Source organism: Acartia tonsa, chromosome 6 (genome assembly GCF_053477335.1).
Source record: "Acartia tonsa isolate MP-2025a chromosome 6, ASM5347733v1, whole genome shotgun sequence".
Classification (NCBI taxonomy): Eukaryota; Metazoa; Arthropoda; class Copepoda; order Calanoida; family Acartiidae; genus Acartia; species Acartia tonsa.
The window spans coordinates 14,683,600-14,704,690 of record NC_137265.1 but is presented as its reverse complement, the minus strand read 5'-3'; the positions used below and the strand labels follow the sequence as shown (position 1 = coordinate 14,704,690).

The 21,091-nt window shown below is 31.8% G+C and overlaps 1 protein-coding gene across 20 annotated transcripts in view; it reads right to left on the bottom strand.

Moving 5' to 3' along the window:
• LOC145321947 (uncharacterized) overlaps positions 1–21,091 on the bottom strand; it is an 80,299-nt gene that overhangs the window by 13,926 nt on the left and 45,282 nt on the right. For 16 of the 20 annotated variants that reach the window (XM_080163639.1, XM_080163624.1, XM_080163626.1 and 13 more), the window contains exons 6-10: positions 16,347–17,048; positions 7,747–8,001; positions 5,887–5,977; positions 5,306–5,452; positions 1,377–1,492 (exon numbers count right to left, since the gene is read on the bottom strand). In XM_080163639.1, coding sequence (XP_080019765.1) covers positions 1,377–1,492; positions 5,306–5,452; positions 5,887–5,977; positions 7,747–8,001; positions 16,347–17,048 — 1,311 coding nt within the window. Of the gene's footprint in view, positions 1–1,376; positions 1,508–5,305; positions 5,453–5,886; positions 5,978–7,746; positions 8,002–16,346; positions 17,049–21,091 lie in introns of all 20 variants that reach the window. The other 4 variants (XM_080163642.1, XM_080163641.1, XM_080163643.1 and 1 more) reach the window with 2 other exon arrangements.

Sequence of the window (21,091 nt, the reverse complement as noted above, 5' to 3'; positions counted from 1 at the left end):
TGTTTATTAACCTGGCATTGTTTATTTTGAAGCTGCTCTTGTCTATCTATCTATCTTTATAACTATCAAACCATCTTTAGATTTCTATCCATATGTATGCTTTTCTAACTATATCTATCTGTAGGTCTATCTATCTATCTGTATATCTATCTATATGTCTATCAATCTGTATGTCTTATCTATCCATCTGTAAGTCTATCTTACTAGTTCTCTTGATGTCTATCCATCTGCATATCTAACTATCCATCTATATGTCTATCTTTCTATCTGTATGTCTATCTATCCATCTGCATGTCTATCTATCCATCTGTATGTCTTGTCTATCTATCTATCAGCATGTCTATCTAGCCATCTGTATGTCTTATCTATCCATCTGTATGTCTCTTCTATCCATCTGTATGTCTATCTATCTATCTGTATGTCTATCTATCTATCTGTATGTATATCTATCCATCTGTATGTCTATCTATCTATCTGATACTGACCTTGCTCCCCTTGATCATCATCTCTATAAAGAATGGGTAACTCCTCCTCCTGTATAGGATAGTTCTCCTTGTCTATCTATCTATCTGTATGTATATCTATCCATCTGTATGTCTATCTATCTATCTGATACTGACCTTGCTCCCCTTGATCATCATCTCTATAAAGAATGGGTAGCTCCTCCTCTTGTACAGGATAGTTCTCCTTGTCTATCTATCTATCTATCTATCTATCTATCTATCTATCTATCTATCTATCTATCTATCTATCTATCTATCTATCTATCTATCTATCTATCTATCTATCTATCTATCTATCTATCTATCTATCTATCTATCTATCTATCTATCTATCTATCTATCTATCTATCTATCTATCTATCTATCTATCTATCTATCTATCTATCTATCTATCTATCTATCTATCTATCTATCTATCTATCTATCTATCTATCTATCTATCTATCTATCTATCTATCTATCTATCTATCTATCTATCTATCTATCTATCTATCTATCTATCTATCTATCTATCTATCTGATACTAACCTTGCTCTCCTTGATCATCATCTCTATAAAGAATAGGTAGCTCCTCCTCTTGTACAGAATAGTTCTCCTTGTCTATCTATCCATCTGAATGTCTATCTATCTATCTGATACTAACCTTGCTCCCCTTGATCATCATCTCTATAAAGAATGGGTAGCTCCTCCTCTTGTACAGAATAGTTCTCCTTGTCTATCTATCCATCTGAATGTCTATCTATCTATCTGATACTGACCTTGCTCTCCTTGATCATCATCTCTATAAAGAATAGGTAGCTCCTCCTCTTGTACAGAATAGTTCTCCTTGTCTATCTATCCATCTGAATGTCTATCTATCTATCTGATACTAACCTTGCTCCCCTTGATCATCATCTCTATAAAGAATGGGTAGCTCCTCCTCCTGTACCGGATAGTTCTCCTTGTCAGTATAATGATATTGAACTCCCCGCCTCTCTCTGCCACCAAGGCTAAAACAAGAGGGACTGCACAATTATCGAGAATATTAGCATAATAATATTATTAGGGATAGGACAATGGCTGATGCAGGGGAACAGAATTATTGAAAATTCAAGTACCGTAAATAGAAACATTTTGAAAAGCTTAAACTTTATGTATTGCTTTTTTCGTGTTGATCACTCTATGTTATGGTATTGCTCTTTTCGGAAGCTTTAATTTTCCATTTATTGCATTGGCCTTTGTTTTTTAGGAAGCTTAAACCTTCCCTCAAATTCATCAGTAAGATTTTACTAGCCTGGGGAATTTTAGTATCTGCCAATGTCCTATCCATTCTAAAAACTAAATGTATATTCAGTGAGCAATAACAAAGAATCGCACAAGTGATAGCAACTAAAAAAAAACTAAAAAAAAAGGTAAATATACAGGTGAAGTTAAAACCAGTAGGGGCTATTTGACTGCTTCTAAGGGGTGTATCCAGGGGTTTAGAGGGATGGATACAACCCCTCCCCCCCACCAAAAAAAAAGTCACACCTCTTGTTAAAACTGATATAAAACAAAGGGAAAAATAAAAATAAAGCATGCAAAATTAAATACTTTATAAATAGCCAACAAACAAACAAAAAACAGTTGAAACTGGTTTATTAAAAATAATTCTAAACTCTTACTAAACGAAATAAACTTCATTGAGTAAAAACTTTTTCATTTTAATTTTGTTACATGAATAAATACTTAACATAACTTCATACAAGAATGTGAACAGTAGCATAGCTTAATTTGGATTTGTATCCTATCCTGTTATATAAAATAGCAAAGTTTTTATGTCTGAATCTTAGGATCTCACAAACTGTGACCAGATTAGGTTCTTTATTTTAGGTAAGCTTCACATAAATCCTGTGATGGTTTTTGGCTAATTGGTTTTATACTTAAGTCTTGAGAAGCTTTTTTTCTAGCTTCCCTTCCTTGGAATATAGATCTCATAGATACTAGGGACGTAACCTCTAAAATTCTAAAAAGCAGTACATTGAATGAAGTAAAACTGGGGAATAAAATAAGAGAAAAAAAAGAGGTTCTCTAGTTTATGCATTTGGAAGCTTAAAATTGATGGGGTGGGCCTTTTCCATAAATCGGCAGGAGATTCATTTGTTGTTTTTTGTCCTAACCAAGTCCAAGACTTATAGTTAGCTATAGAATAAAACTAGAAACTAAATAAATAAAAATAAAAAACAGAGAAATTATAGAGAAGTTTTGCAGCTTTATAAAATGTGTAATCTTATATAAGTAAATAAAATTATGTGGAAAACAATAATAAGAAAAGAGAAATAACTTTGTTCGTGGATAGCGTAGCAATAACAATACAACATTTGGGGCTGGATCATGGAAAGAAAAAGATATTGCGGGTTTCGTCGTATTTTCACAGAATATTTTGATGGGTTATTTTAGGTTAGGTTAAGTAAATGTTAATGATAACCCCGCAGGGTTAAAAGGTTGGCCCCGCAGGGTTAGGAAGTTGGCCCCGCAGGGTTAGAGCGGGGGTAGGGGCTAGAAATAGGAGAAAACCTACTGTGAAAATACGACGAAACCAGCAACTTCATTTTCATTCCATGATCCTTGGGGTTTTATCTCTTGACCACAGGAAATCCATTATCTTAAATTCTTTTTTGTTTAACTATCAATGCCAGCCATTTTGATGACAAGGAACAACAAAGTCAAATTTTGGCAAGTATTTCTAATAAATCATTTTTTAAAAGCGAAGCTTTTCTATAATTAGGGCCGGTCCGTCCGAAATGGAAAGCTTTTTTCGTTAATTTAAGTAGGTGGTTTTTGTAGTAGTTAGGTAAGATTTAGAAAGCGTAGCAACTCTATAATTGTTACCAGAATGTCCGTACGTCCATTTTAAACATGTTGATTTTCAACTTTTTAAAAATTAAATTTTTTTTGTGTTATTATTACCGATTGATCTGATTTTTGGAATACTGATTCCTAGGACAACCAAGTACAATGCTATTAAAGAAGCATCTCTATAATTTAGTCCTAAAAATGTAAGTATGTCCCTAAACATTATCCTGTATCTAAGCAGTTTTTCAACTTTTATACATTTATATTCTGATTATTCAGTTCGAACACTCTATAAGTGTTAATGTTCGTTTGTCCTACCGTTTCAGAGCTTCACTTTCATGGATGTTGTCATCCTTGTTAATTTTTAAAATCCATCAATAAAGAAAGGTAATTACTAAAGGTCAACTTTCAATGACGAACAGACTGTTAAATCCTAGTTATAGAGTAGCTTCGCTATCAAAAATGAGTGAAGATAATAGGAAGAGACAAATAATTCTAAACCAAAACAAACAAACATACACTCAAATATACAGGGTGACCCAGAAAAATAGTTTATTTTTAAGTATTTTAGCTGGATTTTCTTGAACATATAGAAGTTTAGGAAACGTTGTGAAATAAAAGGTTTTTAAAGTATGGCTTCAAAACCGATTAATATCCGCTGAATTAGAACCAGTTCTCAGCCATACTAAAAAAATATGTAAAGCATCGTATTAAGATAATTTTCCGCGAATATTGATATATAAAACATAAAATTATAATTTACCAGTTTTGTTACAGTTCGGCCCCTCGTTGCTAACATAAGTGGTTATAAACTTAAATTTTTCATTGTAATATCCGCAGAAGGCTGTTTGTAATTCGATGCGATAAGTAACTATTATTTTTCTCAAAAATACATTTCGAAAATAACCCATAATACCCTAACCCCTTTATCAAAATTCTTTCGAATAATAGATTTTTCTGGGTCACCCTTTACAGAATATACAAAGAAAACCTGAGGCAACATGAATGAAAAGAAAGAAAAAACTGTATTATATTTACCTAAAGCGTATCCTAGGCATCAAAGGCCTTCTGGAGAAGCATTAATGGAAAACAAGGCTATTAGTAATCAGACTTTTTATCTCTAAGACGGCGAAAAACGATTTTAATAAATTTTGCTTTAGCCGTTAGAATTATGTTACTTATTATATTTATAATCAGGGATATTTAGGGATAAGACAATGGACGATAAATTGATAAAAATCCCCAAAGATATAACCAAAACAAACCCTTCTGTAGATAAATAGTCATATGTAAAAGTACCCAAAAGATAAAAAAAATTGGATACCGTCCAATGTTCTCTTTCTAACTGATACATAATACATTCTAGTTGAGTTTAACTTTTAATATGTATCCAAATACAGAAAGGTCCAAGGAGAGGTAAATCAAAAAAGGGTTAAAATTATTTTATCTTTCATTGTCCTCTCCCTTACAAATCTTAATAACATGTTAATAAGTTCCCAAAGGATGCTTCGTTGAAAAATACAAATAAAAAGGGGTTTGAATGGTAGTAAAAAATATTACTGTATGAGGAAAAATCAACTTTTAAAAAATGATCCAAACGATTTTTAATTTAAAAAATCCGTCTTTTCAAAAGACTTAAGGACCTAATTTTCTTACTTTGTTGAGACTTAATAAAACATTTAAACTTCATTATTTAGCTTTTAAGGCTTATTTACATGCTTTTAAATATTAGTAAAACTAAATATTTTAAGCCGAGCTCAAAAGCCCCCTCCCCATTGCTTTTAAAATGTATTGAATAAAGGGGGGGGGGGGGAGAATTCGTGTTAGTTTTTTATGTTTAACCCTAGCCAGAATAACCGAACTAAAACAAGCGAAAAACTACCCCCCTTATTAACACTTTATTTCAAAATAAGCAGGAGAAGAGGGGTTTCTGAGCTCGACTAGTTCCTTTCAGGGAAACAACCCAAAAAAATAAAAGAATGATTTACCTACTACTGGAAGATTTTTCTACCGCATTTCTGCTGCTTCCCGCCTCTCTCGCGTCCCTCGACTTTTTCAGGGCCGGTTTCAGCGGCTGCGCGTCCATTTTCGGCTCCTTAGCCGGCACAGTTGTCACAATTCGAGTCACTTCAACCCTGAATCAGCCGATCCTTCATTTTTTAGTCCAAAAATATATTTTCTATAATTTATATTTAGGGGGTCTGTAATATTCGACAGGGTAGAAAATGACAGAAAAAAATCAAATAATAGCCTGAAACCATCCTGGGACCTAAGTAAAGCTTCCCTAATATGGATTGCTAAATCGGTTTAGTATTTACTAAAATATAAAGATTTATAGTCAGGTTCTCTTATTCCTAGTCTCTAAAATTTTTGGGTGATGTCCAAATTTTCAACCAATAACAGATGGTGTAATTTTATTTATCATAATTGGGGGGTGTTAATCAGTTTATCCGCAATTGTCTTGTCCATAACTTTTCCTTGAATCATAATTGGGAGGAAGTAATTAAGAATTTTTGGGTAAAAATTATCTTAAAGAAATATTGGCTTTAAATATAAAGGATCAGCATGCCTGGAATCTTGATCTTCTAGTTGATCATCAACCTGATCCTCATCCTCATCATACTCAGAGGAACTATCTCCTACATCCTCCTCATACACTTCTAAAATTGAATTATCAATTAAAGCAGCTAAAAAGCATTCCGACGGCTTAAATGTATTAGGGTCTACATATGCCATTTTGTATGAAGAATCGACACACAAAAAATTCAGCCATCTATCTGACTTACTTACTAAGAAAAGATTTTCCATACTCTCCTTAAATTATACCATTAAAAACGCCTTAAAAGCAGTTGGACGGTTTACAAATATACATGTTTATTGTTTACAAATGCGTGTTGCTCAAAAGAATATCCACAAAATTTACAGCCGTCTTTTTAAAATACAAACTCCGAAAAAGATATGCTGATACTAATGTCACTAATATTATATTACAAAGGAAAATGAAAAATAAACCCTTATAAAAAAAGTCCTCTAATTCCGTTCGCACCCCTCCCCCCCTTCAACATTGAGAAGAAATTTCATGTAAGATATAAAGCAGTGTTGAGGCTCATAAAAAAAGTTTTTGATTAAAACCTCTGGAATAACTAAATAACAGGGATAGCAAAATAAAAACCACGTGGTTTTAATCAAGTGGTTTAAACCAAAAAAAAAAGCTAAAAAAAAAAAAAAAAACAAGGTGGGATGGTTTAAATGGTTTTTTTAATACAAAGGCCTATCTTTCCAGTTATATCCTTATAATAAAGTAACAGGATGTTTGTGTGTTTGTATGTTTGTACCAAAGGATCTCGCTAACCGCTGAACCGATTGGGTTCTCCTTGACAGGGTAGCTTCTCATAGGTCCCGGGAAGGTTTATAACTATTTTCTTCTTAAACTTTTTAACTAAATTTAAAAATGAGGGGGGGGCAACCCCCCCCCCAAAAAAAAAAATGTTCGCCCCCCCCCAAAAAAAAAATTTTTTTTTTACTTTTTCTTACAAAATATAAAATAAAAAATTCAATTATTAAATTCGACTCTCTCCTCCTCAAGTGCCCCTAGAGGCCTCTAGGGGCCTAGTCGCTAGTCTTTTTATAATGTAAAAAATACAGTCAAAAACATAAATACCTAATTCAAAATTCTTTTAATAGTTTAAATCTTTATACTAAATTAGAATACTGTAATTTGGATATTATTAAAAAAAACAAAAAAATTATTTAAAAAAACCAAAAAAACCTGGTTTTTATTAATAAAAACCAATAAAAACCGGTTTAAACCAAATAAACCACACTGGTTTGATCTTTTTTTAAAAAAAACCTGGTTTTTTCCCATCTCTGCTAAATAAGGCAAAGACTGAATGCCCACTTGTAATCTTATTATTTAATAATTGTAACTTCAACAGCAGCCGAGATTATCTGACAGACAAATAATGAATTATTTAAGTTACTGTTAATTCTTTAACATTATAGGAGTTTTTCCTTCATATGAAAGATGAAATATATCCCTTACTAGGTTTAAGGTAAGGAGGTGTGCATTAACTTCCGCATAATATAACATCCAAATATTCCCCAAAAAATCTTAATAGCAAATAAATTAGAAGAGTGATAGTTAAATGATGTAAGTGAAACAACAGAAAAGAGTCAGCTTGTGCTGTTGTAATAATATTCAGTATTTATGAATTAATTGAGCAATAAATGTGCGAAAGTGATTGCTCACCGCAAAGTAAAGTTTGTAAAGCTATGACCAAGTTAAATTGATAGCTGGAAAAAAAATAGAAAATAGAGAAATGGGGAGAAAAAAAGTTGGTAGTTTATATTTATCTCAATGTATACTTTTCTACCCACCGAATTTGATTCATTTTTAAACAACTTATTTTTTAGCAGCGAAGCCAATTACCTTTTTGATGCATCTGTTCATCACTTTGCTGCTGCTGCTGCTGTTTCCTTGCGGCTAATGCAGCTGCTGCAGCCGCGTGACTAGATATGGCGGGCGGCAACGGGGGCGGTGGCGAGGGGGAGGAGAACATAGGCGGGGGCGGGATGACGCCAATGTCAGTGACGCCGATGGAGTCTATAGATTCGTTGGCTTGCTGCCCCGAGGGGGTCACGCGTTCGTTGGGGTCTATAGACAGCGGGTTCACAGTTTCTTTCCCTGCAAAAAAAATATTTGTATTATGATAAAATGTTAGGTATTTAAAAAAAAATCAAATCAGGAAATGTTTGTATTAATAAACCTTTTTTTCCAATTTCTATTAAATATATTTCTTGTAAATTTTTTAAAAGAAATCCAATAGAGGGGGGGGGGGGGGCGGGGATATAAAATATACTTGTAACCAATGTTTCAGAGCAAAAAATCATATTGGTATACCATCAAATGCTTTTTTAGGTCTAAGAAACATATATTTTAGATGGTTTAAATATAATATAGAACATATTGCAGGTAAAAACTAAAAGGAAGAAAAACTTATACTTAGTCTTAGTCAAATGTATTACTTTTTTTTTAAATGCTATCATTTTTTTACTACAAACTAAAAATAAGCAAAAAATACTTACAAAAATTAAAATAAAATCAAATAGAAAACGTGGTGAATCAAAACGCCTAAAAACTCATGCGAAAAGAACGAAAGCAAAAAAATGGAAAAAAACTCAAACATGCAAAATATTAAAAAAAAACACAAAAATTCTAAATACAAAAACCAAAAACATGAATCTACCGAGAATGATTAATTTGTCTATTCCATTGTGATATCCCTTTATTCTTGCAGAGATAGGATATGCAAATGTTTAGTCATAAAAAGACTCCATAACAATAAGAGCATCAAAACATAACAATTAGAATTTTTCTCAAACGAAGGAGAATAGAATTTAAAATAGGAAATTATCACAGTTCAAAATATAAGTAGGTAGTTGAATGCTTTAGTGATTCTTAGTACAATACTTGAGATCACTGGTCTGTATTTCTCAGGGAAGATTTATATAAGTCCCAGACTCTTTACATATTACTTTTACATTAGTAGAAAAGTTTCACTTTTATAATGTTTATTACACAGAGAATGCCAGAAACTTAAGAAAACAAATTTTTGATAGATTAAAATATATGGAGGTAAGGTACATTAGTCATGTTAAACCTTATCCACAAAAATATGCTATAAAATACGGAATTTAGTTTCTAAAGTTTGGGGGAAAGATTAATTTCTTGTCACCTCTCCCTCTCTATCTCTCTCCTATAATACTAAACTGACTGATCTATAAATGATGTACATAACTGCATACATGTAATATACATAATGCATAATACACATCAGGAATTTAGGGATGGATATAAAACACTTTTATTAGCATACACAAAAACAATGCAGTTTTTCAATCTTTCTGATAAAGTAAAAGCAAAATAATTATCGTTTTGGAGAAAAAACTCAAAGTAATAAAAAATATATGAATTCCATTTTTTCCCTGAAATAATTGTACATATATTGCATAGCTAGCCAACAGGAAAAACTTTGTCCAATGATTTAGGCATATTATGGACAATTTACCTTAAAATATATAAAACTGTAGGCAATATAAAAGCAGAAGTTTGAAAAGAAGCTTAGTATTTGTCATAGGATAGATACCTATATGAGTAACTACCTTGAAAAAAAATCAACATAAACCATACAAAAATAAAGGCGTGTATGTTGTTGACCAAGATTTTTTTCATTAAAAAAAAGAAAAAAGAATTTTTACATACTAAGCTAATATAATTTTTAGTGCTCTGCATTACCAGATTTTATCGTAAGAAATCCCCCCCCCCCCCGAACTTATCAGTTGTGATGTTGTAATAATATATTTAATTGGCAGGAAAAAGTCTATTAAAGAAGCATTGACGCATCAAAAACATAAGGAATGTTTTGGAAGTAAATCAACAAATCAAGAACAATTACTATCATAAGTAGCATAGCAACTCTATACTGAAAATAAAATATGTAAGGTACAGTCAAATTAATAAATATAAATTATAATAAATATATTTTTACAGTTTTTTTCCATATTTTACTGTGTGTACTAGCCTGTAAAGTGTAAAAATGTTTGTACTTTACAGTACAAAATGAATACAGTCCACATAGAGAAGTGTATTTGACACAAAAAAACAGTCATGATAAAATTTTTGATTGATAATTCAAAGAAATGTGGATACAGAGTCTGGCCCAACTATTATAGAAGCTTCTCTTTTAAACAGTTGGTAATTAAAAGAAATAGTTGAATGTAAAGGTGTTGAGTACATATCTATTACATGAAATGTAGACAGCATTAAAGATACACAGTCAGGGTGAGAGGCTGCTTGGCAAATGCACCAAAAATGATGGTGGAAAGTGATGCAAATATATGTTATTTTTCATGTGATTGCGATTGCAAAAATCTGCCAAATCAAAAACTTTGGAGTATACTTGATTTTGAGAAAACAGATCAAACAATTCTTGTATCTAGGGCAATATATCTCTCTTTCAAAACATTAAGAATTATATTCTACTCTGTGAGAAATTTCAGCCAAGCAAAAGTAGGAATGACATACTTGCAATTAAACAAGGACAATAATAACCATATGTATATTTTAAAACAAGATAAAGAGTTGTGTACATACAAAAGAACTGTAGTTTAGAGAAACTTTACTACTATGATCATTCATTATTAGAGATTAAAATATTCAGCTTCTAAGCAATTATTAAAACCAGTAATAATAAGGCTTATATTATGTATAAAAACATCTACAGATAACTAAAGTTTCTGGTAATAAATAGTTTGGTGGAAAGACAGAGATCAGTGTTTCGGAGCCGGAGCCAGGAGCATAAACATTTTTGGTGGAGCCGGATCCAGAGCTGTATTTTTCGTTAAAGACGGCTTCGGCTCCGGATTAGCTAAAAATGATTTTTTAAAGTAATATTATAATTTGGCAACGGTCTATTTCCATATAATAAACTGAAAAACTATTGTTACTTAAAAAATAGACACACATCCTTCTACTTTTATATAGCTTTAATCAAATAAAAGCAAAATATTTTATAATATTTATTTTATTTTATCAAATTTAATAATGAAAAAAAATTTATATATTAATTTTAAGGTAGGAGCCGGAGCCGCATCAAAATTATATGGCTCCGACACCCTGACAGAGATTAAAATTAATTTTCATCTAGGATATAGCCAACATATCATGAAGTTTGGTGGATAAAGAATAATCTATGTTTCAGTGTATGGAAACACAAACACAGCAGGATATTGCAAATACATAAAACAAATCTATTATATTTAAAACATCTATTTTAGAGGAATAGTTCCTAGGCATCAGAAAAAAAAACTTTCTTGGAATTTAAAAGTTACCATATAATAGGTACTAAGGTATTTATTCCATGATTAAAAAAATTTTGAGCATAAAAATGAGTCATGACCTATATGACCCATTAATTCTTCAGTTGTAATTTAATTTATTTACTTATGAAAAAAGTTAACAAGCCAAGATGATAACACATATTTAAACTGCAGATGATGTGGTCATACATTTCCTAACACTAGCACAAATACTATTGGAGAAAATGACAATATATGCATTTCCAATTTGACATCTAGAATGGAAAATAGAATCAGAAATGAGTTTCAGGAATTGAAATATCAAATGTTAGAATTCTAAAAATTTACTCTGATTTTTAGAATGGTCTCTTCTCTGTCACACTGATATACATAATATATCAACAGATATAAAACAGAAGAATCGGAAATAAATGTACATTTGACTTCTTTAACAAAAATACAGTATCAACAGTTATCTGGTGCAAACTAGATTTTTTAATCAATTAAATTACAAATCTTAGGTTTATTTACCATATAAATAGAGCAAGGACAAATTGCTAAAAACCATTGATAACTTTAGTTATGTGAGAGTTGAAAAGGTTCAAAACTTTATATTGTATATACAGATAAATATTCAGAAAAATAAGAGTGTAAATTTGTAACACTCTTATTTTGAAAAGAAAGTGTTTTCTTTTCAAAGAAAGATTTGAAGTTGAATTAAAATTTCTTCTATAATCTGAGAGAAGAAAAATAGAGGAAAGAAAACCTGTTATGCAATTCTGGAAAAATCAACTTCAACCACAGCATTTAGATAGGGGAATATTTAAGATAGTGTTTTATAGTAAAACTAATAGCTTTGCCCCTAATTGTTAGAGGTATTCCTATTCGTGTCGTGATCTGATCATACCCCAGGAAAATAGCCTAAAACCATGAGGGATAATCTCTTTATACTAGATCCCAATCGGTTAGTAAGATCTTAAGCTTTTTTTTCCAGACAGAAAGATAGATAGAAAAACACTTAGTTATTTTGAATTCAGAAAGGGTTGTTTGATTTCAGAAGCTATAATATCTACCTTAACCTAACATAATGGATACAAATATCATTTACCCAGAGTATAATTATCAGGATGCTTAAAACTTCACTAAGTAAGTATCATGGGGAGTGTAAACTGATTAATTATTTATGTGGTGGAGCTGAAGATAAAGGTTCTCTTCATGTTCACAGAAATATATTCAATATATTTATTACTTAAAACATTAAATATAAAAATAGACATATAAACACTAATATTTCTACACTTAACTATACTTAACTAACTAGTTTTGGCATGTATAAGGAAATTTAGTACACATGAGTGAAAGTAAGGATGAGTTTTGTGTAAACCCCTTTGGGTAAAAACACAGGGACATATTTTTCCCTATCTTACCTTACAATGGTAAGTAACTGTTTTGAACTCCATGCTAGGGGGGAAATCAATATCAAGAAAAAATAAATACCTGACGCAGAATTAAAATAAAATAAGAGACATTTGTAGCAGTAATATTTTAGATTTCAGTTAAAATAATGCTACAAAATAAATATTTTATGTCTTATTATCCAACCATCTAGTGATGTATTTTCACAAAAGAAACTAATGCAAATTCAATTTCCTTGTCAAGATTTTTACAGTCTCTTATTTGCAGACTTCTAAACTTGTCTTTGCATTTCTTCACAATTTGAGAAGCTTCCTTTATTTCTTTTGACATATTTTAGAGCAAAATATAGAAACAAAATTGTGTATTATAAAAAATGTTAAAAAAAACAAATTTATTTAATCTATCTTTTAAATATTGATTTTAAATATTATTGAGTTTTGTAAGCTTGGTTACTTGAGATATCTATATTCCTGTCGTTAGATATTATTAGGCTCTTTTATAAGCCCTCTTTCCCCAATAAAGTAAAGCACACAAGAAGCTTCTGTTTTAATGTAAATACATATTTCAATTCTATATTGATCCTTATTCAACAATTGGAATAAAACAATTGAGTAAATATACATTTATAGATTTTTCACATTTGTATTTATTAAGGTCAACAAGGTATTGTTCAACACACTAAAATAGGTAGAGTCAGAGGATCTATCATGTTTCTACAAACTTGTTACATAAAACTGTACATTAATATTGAATATTACATGGTTCCTTAGAAATACTTAAAACTTTTCCCAAACCATATTATGTAACTGCTTTTTAACAAGATTTTTTTTTTAGTACAGTGGTTTTCACAATGGTTAGAATGCTGAAAAAGTCCTATAAATGGTGTATCAAAACATTTAAATGTAAAATAAATATTTCTATCAAACTTTCATCTCTTTTCAAAAAAGCACTACATTTCTACAGCAGAAAAATGAATATGAAGGTTGATCAGGAATATTTTCTGTTCATTAGGCCTAATGATTCTCAATCAAGAAATCTGAGAAAAAGAAAACTTTGATTTAGAAAAAACCATCATATTTTCACACCTAATAATTATTCATTTTCTTTCACTTTCATTTAAGATATGAAAAATATCATATTAATTTGCAGGAAGAATGGTGGTACCCAAATTAGTTAAAAATCTTCTTAAAACCTATGAGAAGCTTCACTGTAAATGAGAACCATATTGGTTCAGAGATTAAGATTCTTTGTTACAAATGAGATAGACATCCCATTATTCATATACATAGGATATGTCCTTACTCATTCACAATAATGAATAAGTAAATATATAATGTATACTAAAGTAACAGGATGTTTGTCTGTCTGTGTGTCTGTCTGTACCGAAGGATCTCGCTAACCACTGAACCGATCGGGTTCTCCTTAACAGGGTAGATTCTCATGTGTCCTGGGAAGGTTTATAACTATTTTGGGGGAGGGTACTACCACCCTCCCAAGAGAAATGACAAAAAAACGTTACATATGGTAGGTATCGTAACATATATAAGGAGACTTCAACGTAACATATGGTAGGTATCGTAACATAAATAATTAACATAGACTTTAACAAACAAAAACATTTAAAGTGCCACTAGAGGCCTCTAGGGGCGTAGCCGCTAGTAATGTATATGTTAATAAGTGTATGTATAATGCTGTATAGGTTAACTAAAATATATGTAAACAAACCAATATGTATAAACATTATTGGTTATATTTCTAGCAATACAAGTAAAAAACACAAAGGATAAATAAACAAGGAAAATTATGTCTTAACATAGTGCAGTAAACACACAGAAGTGTAAATTTATCACACATAAAAAACAGAGTTTATAGCAGATGGGATTATTAATATACTTGTTGTTCAATTTTATAAATTTAAAACTGAATATGCCATGATTAATTAAAGGTAAAATAATGTTATGACAGAAAAACCCTCGTTAGAGATGCAGTTCTACCAAGTAAAATATGATGTACAACTTTGTTCTCATATTATGTACTTTTCCATGGATTAAGTGATAGGACAATAGTTTAAGGGGGGGGGGGGAAGTTTTGACACATTTGCGTAAACAGGGAGCATAGGCTTTATCTTTGGACTGAGAGGATAGATTATTAGGGATAAAATCATTCTTATATGATGAATTTTCCCAAGTTTTAAGATTTTTTGGATAGGCCTCCAGGTTCCGGAGCTCCAGGCCTCCAGGTCCTCTCTGTACAGGTAAAAATTAAAAAAATTAATTTTTTTTTTAAGAGTTAGAAGTCAACCTATGAAACAAAATATGCATATTTTTGAATGTTATTCACATATTTAAAGAAAAAAATGCAAATTTTGTTTCATAAGTTGACTTCTAACTCTTAAAAAAAATTTTTTTTTTCATTTTTACCTGTACAGAGAGGACCTGGAGGCCTGGAGCTCCGGAACCTGGAGGCCTATCCAAAAAATCTTAAAACTTGGGAAAATTCATCATATAAGAATGATTTTATCCCTAATAACCTATCCTCTCAGTCCAAAGATAAAGCCTATGCTCCCTGTTTACGCAAATGTGTCAAAACTTCCCCCCCCCCCTTGATCTTTCTTTCAAAACCTTTACATATTTTCTTTTATTTTTAAGATTTGTAAATTAACAATGTACAACTCTCCAGTGCATTACAATCATAAATGTCAGAAACTTATATTCAATTCTATTTATATGAATAAAACAGATCTGAATCTCTGCAATTTATTTCATATATTTCCTTAAAAAAGGAATTGTGATAAAAAAGAAAATATTCTGAGGAAGAGGCATTACTTTTCTTTATGTTTGTTCAACTAAAGAGCCACTATATTCTTAAAGAAAATATGATAATATAGTATATTTGGCTAATAATCTTGTATTACCTACTTATAACAATTATAGACAGAGGGATATGTAAACATTATTTTATCTAAAATTAAAGCATTAAATCAATGAATTTTTAATTATATGTTCATTAAAAAGTTGGTCAATTGTTTTGTTAAAGTCAAAGAAGACTCAAATTGCAAACTTTAAATTCATATGCTGTTAAAATTGTATTAACTGACAAGATTTATAAACAAGGATGACAATTTTCATATTTAGAAAAGCTCACACCTGGATATAAGAGCAAAAACAGTTAAGTAGATATTAGGAAAAGTTAGTTACAGAACAAATTCCAATTGTTCATGGAAATCATTGGAAGAAATTTAAAACATATATGACAACTTTAATCATCCCTAGAGCATAACCATCTTAAACACTGCTAGACAGATGGACAGACAGACAGACAGAAAACGTGTAAAAGTTATAACATAGATTTAGATAATAGAAAACAAGTAGGTAGTTTCTATTTTTGTCCGTGAGATATTTATCTTTGTCGCCTCTTTATCCCTTATAATCATACAAACATTTAAAAATGTAATTAAATTCAATTGAAATATTTAATAGGATGCTTAAGAAGTTTACATTAGATAAAATGCAATTCTAGTTGTAACAGAATTGTAAATAAATTCCTTGCTGTGCAAAGGCTTTCTTACATACATCCATCTCTTCTCTTAAAAGTTGCAATTTACCTAATTTCTTTTTAAGTTATAAGTGTCAAGAAAATTAAAAAAAAAACACAAATTCGTGCCATAAAAACCAAACAAACAAATCAAAACAAAAAGAATTGTTAGAATAAAAACAAAAAAGAACACCAAACAAAAGGCGTGCATGGGGGACTCACCCATGGAATACTGTAGGGGTGCCGCCAGGGCCACCCCATTGTTACCCGCCACCACGCTACCGCCACCGGTCAAAAGTGCTACTGGAAGACTAGTCGGGCGCTCGTTGGAAAACGAGTTTGGAAGCCTGAAGCCGTGGTCCGTCGGACTCGGCGTGGAGCATTGAGATTCACCACAGTTTTCTGACGGCGGGGACGGCGAATCACCGGGTCCGCCGCCGCGCATATGATAACACAATAACCATCTGGCCCGCTTGCCAGACTTACCGGTCGAAGATGAAGATTTGTTGCTAGAATTGCCGCCCGTCCCGGAGGAGCCGCCGCTGGCTGAAAGTGAGCTTGGCCGATGCGGGGGAGGCGGATGATGGCCGCCGCCGTGCGACGACATTCCGCCGCCATGGTGCACATGGGAATGAGGTACTACTGGTGGAGAATTATTTTCTGATTCAGGCGAGTATATGCTGCGGCTGTAGCCGTTGCCGTTCGACACGGCCGATCCGCCGTTGGCTGCGTTGGCCGCAGCAGCAGCCGCCGCGGCCACAGAGGCCAGACCGGGCAGCGGAACAGAGCCCGGGGACAGGAGGGTGCAAGATTTGGGGGAGTGGTTGACAATTTGTTGGTTGTGGGGTGGAGGTGGCCCTCCGAGCATTTCTTCTACAACAACGCCTAGGCCGTTGCTCATATCAGTCTTCCCTTTCTTTGGCTCTAAAAAAAGAAACAAATCTTTAAAAAAGGTCTTCGGACAAAAGGACAATTAAAGAATTATAATCCTAAGCTAATCTTTAAAATATTGCTTTGAAAACTAGTTCATTTTATTGTGATTAAAGGGCTGTAGATTAAATAATCGATATCAACCTCTAAATTCTTATAAATTCAGCTGCTTTCCCTAAAAGTGTATATCGAGCAATGAACCCCCTACCCCCCTCTATTTTTAAATTAATTTAAAGTAAAAAAAAATAATTTCAATAAAAAAGAGAGGGGGGAGGAAGGTTCGACTATGCACTGTGAGTGAAACCGTCAAAATTTCTATTTGTTAAATCTTTACATTACCCCCCCCCCCTAAAAATCATACCAGAAAAGACGACCCTAAATCGTTTTAAAAGTACATTATACTAATAAAAACCATTCTTTATAGGGAATAAAATGATTCTTAATAAACGAATTATAAAAGTATCGGAAAAATGAAAAAAATGAAGGAAAAGTACGAGAGAAAGAAATTTTCTTAAGATAAAACTGCAAAATACTTTTTTTCACCAAACGCAACAAGAACATACCTGCAACAAATAGTATGGCTATTAACAACTGATATATGTATGTATAGAAATTGATCAGCTAACCGGTTTTTTCAATATATATATGAACCAATCTCACTCCACCATCTTTATATATAATTAATTAACATACACACATACATATACATATATGTACTATTATTATTTTGGGATTTATGAATAAGAAATCACCACGGTATTTGCAACAAATAATACTTTTTTAACCACATCAATTAAACTAATACTTTAAAATATCACTAATATAAAATAATAGTCTTTTTTTCTTGTGTAAAATCTACCTCTGGCAGAAGTATGTAGAATCGATAAAATTTAGCTTGAGATACACTAGAACTAATTCCACATGAAGAAGAATATAAGAGAGAGAGAGAGAGGTGGTTCTAGCTGTACACACACACACACACACACACACACACCACAGAATGGTGTGGAGTTGGCTGCAAACACACACACACACACGGGCGGCCTCGTTGATGCAGCCTCCTTGACTTCTTTCCCTCCCTTGGGCCCAGCCCCACCTATATTCCCCCATGTAACAACTCCCCCCCCCCTCCCCTCCCCCATACTCGTCCTCATTACTTGATCCTGTCTGAAAAGAGTCACAATTTTGCAGGGATCTTAAGGATAAGACAATGGACGATACATTGATGTAAATATCTATAATGATGCAAAACAAAATTAACCCTTCTGTAGATTAAAGTCTTAAATTTTTAAATAAACAAACCAATCAAAATTTAATATTAGGACCCAAAGTTGTTGAGTGTTTAGTTTAAATAACTTTTAGTACCAGTATAACGTACATTCCAATGTCCCATCACACCCTGCAATTCAAGTGTTCCAACACTCTTGACAATTACCAATTTATCGACTCGTGTAAAATGATAGTATTTTTCTCTTAATAAATATTTATATAGTATAACTTAAAGAAAACCAATATATTTCAATTTTATTAAAATACGGATTTTTTATGACAACATAACATAATGAAAAGTACATTCAAATTTTTTTTTACTTTTTTTTGGTAAATTGGAAAAATATTCATCTCTTCTTACATCTGTACCTATTTACTCCCCCCCCCCCCCCAAGAATATCCCCAAATAAAATCCCCAAAACGGTATCTTCCCCTCCCCCCCACTTCCTCTTGTATATCCCTTATTCTTATTTTAAGACAATCCAATATTACCTCCCATAACCACCCCCCCCCCCCCCCCACCATACCTCTAAACTTCCTTAAATTTTTCCCATTTCTCGTTTTTCCCTCCCTTAGGACTGAGCCCCAAATTTTCAGGGAGGGAAAGGACAATGGCGATTTAATACATCTACACCCTCTTCTCCCCCCCCCCCCCCCAACCTCAAGTATTTAGCAGCTATGCAAGGCATTATTTTTTTTAATGGGGGATTATCATCAATTGACCTACCCCTGTAATTCTGCAAATCTTGGAATGTACAGTGTACACATAGGAAAGTTTTCATCGCAGGGATATATAGGGATAAGACAATGTTTAATGAATTGATGTACATCCCTTCTTTAAATTAAACTAATGGTTGAAATTTTTGAACATTCAACTTATGAACAGACTAATCAAAATTCAATTAAAGTCCCCAAAGTTGTTAACGAATAAGAAGACTTTATTATAAAATTTAGGGGACTAGTGTAAAAACAACCCAATGTCCCCTCACTCCCTGTATATTAGTGCTGGCAAATCTAGTTTTTCTTCAAAAAATATATCCCTCTTATCCTTTCATGCTAAATATTTTCATTTTCTTATCAATAAAAATAAGTTTAGCAAAAAAATTGGGATAAAATATGTTCAAAAAGAATATCATTAATATTAACACGCAAAACATGTTCTTTAAAGCTTTCCCTCCTTCAATATGTCTGTATTCAACAAGTCATTCAAGTTTCCCAAGTCTTTATGAGAAGATTTTACTACATCTAAAAGTGTCTCACGTTAATGGGGCATGTAAGAATCGTACTATCAATGGATTCCTAAAACAATGAGTAATAATTTCAAACGCCATCAACTCTTTTATTAACCTGAAATTTCATATTTCTCTTTTGACCATTTTAAACTTTTGAAATTGTAATTACAAAGACGACAAGTCATAAAAGTATGAAGGTACCTAAGAACACTAAAATAAATACTAATATGTAAGGATTTGCAAAACATAATTCGTTTAAAAATCAGAATAATAATAAAACAACCAAACATACAATAACCAATATAAATATTTGAAATATTTATTATCTATAATAGCTAAAAACAATATAATAAATTGCATCTAAATAATATAATATATTAATATATACAATCTACATCTTTACTAAATATAATATAATAGAAATATCTTATTTACTTATTAAAAGCTATAAAAGCAGTATGAATAAATGTGTTTCCAGTATGACTTCGCAACCGATTAATATCCGCTGGATTAGAACCGGTTCTCAGCCATACTGAAAAATCATTTATCGTAACGTATTATAGATAATTTCCTACAAATAGAAAAATCATAATATTAATACCAGTTTTGTTAACCCGGGACTAACATGACCGAAATTATTCTTATATTTTATCGTTTTACTATCCACGAAAAGCTGTCTTTAATACGATGCGATAAATAACTATTACAATATGTCAAGTAACATAGCTACTCTATAATAAAATATATTAGAAAATCTACCAAAATCTATCAGTTAAGCTTTATACCTAAGTAACTAGCGGCAACGCCCCTAGTATTTCCGAGCTCTGAAATTGAAGGGGATGGAGGAGGAAAACAAACAATATAAGACTTAACTCTAAAAACAGCCTAAAACCAACTCAGGGCCTATGTTACAGTAGTTATCGAAATCTTAAGCTACGGACAAAAAGAACCTTACTACTTTTAAGACAGGTTGGTAATACAAATATTTAAAAAGGCAGTAGAAGTATTTAATATTTAATAAATTTTGAAGGCATTTTAAGAGTTTACAAAAAAATGATATTCAGTTTTGCTTCGAAACCGTTTAATATCCGCTGGATTAAAACCTGTTCTCTGCCATACTGCATATCATCGTATTACAGACAATTTACACGATATTAAAATAAATATAAAAAAACATACCAGTTTGGATAGCCCAAGCCTTCGGCCCGTAGGGGATAACAAAACTGGTTTTTATTTTAATTTTTTTTATCTGAATATCCGCGGTAAGCTGCCTATAATACGATGCAAAAAATAACTATTAAGAATATAGTTAAAATATCAAAATCCAAAATTATTTTAAATTAAGTTTTTTGAGTAAAAAAGATAATTTTATGTTCTTAATCTAGATCGATTTCCTTTGATTTAGTAAGATTTCAATGTTAAGAACTGTTAGAATGCTGACACTAAACTTGATAAGTGTTTCACCAATCAAACAAAATTAAACTTTATTTCTAGCACCAGAAAATATCAAATCATGTTATAAGAAGGTTATTCTTG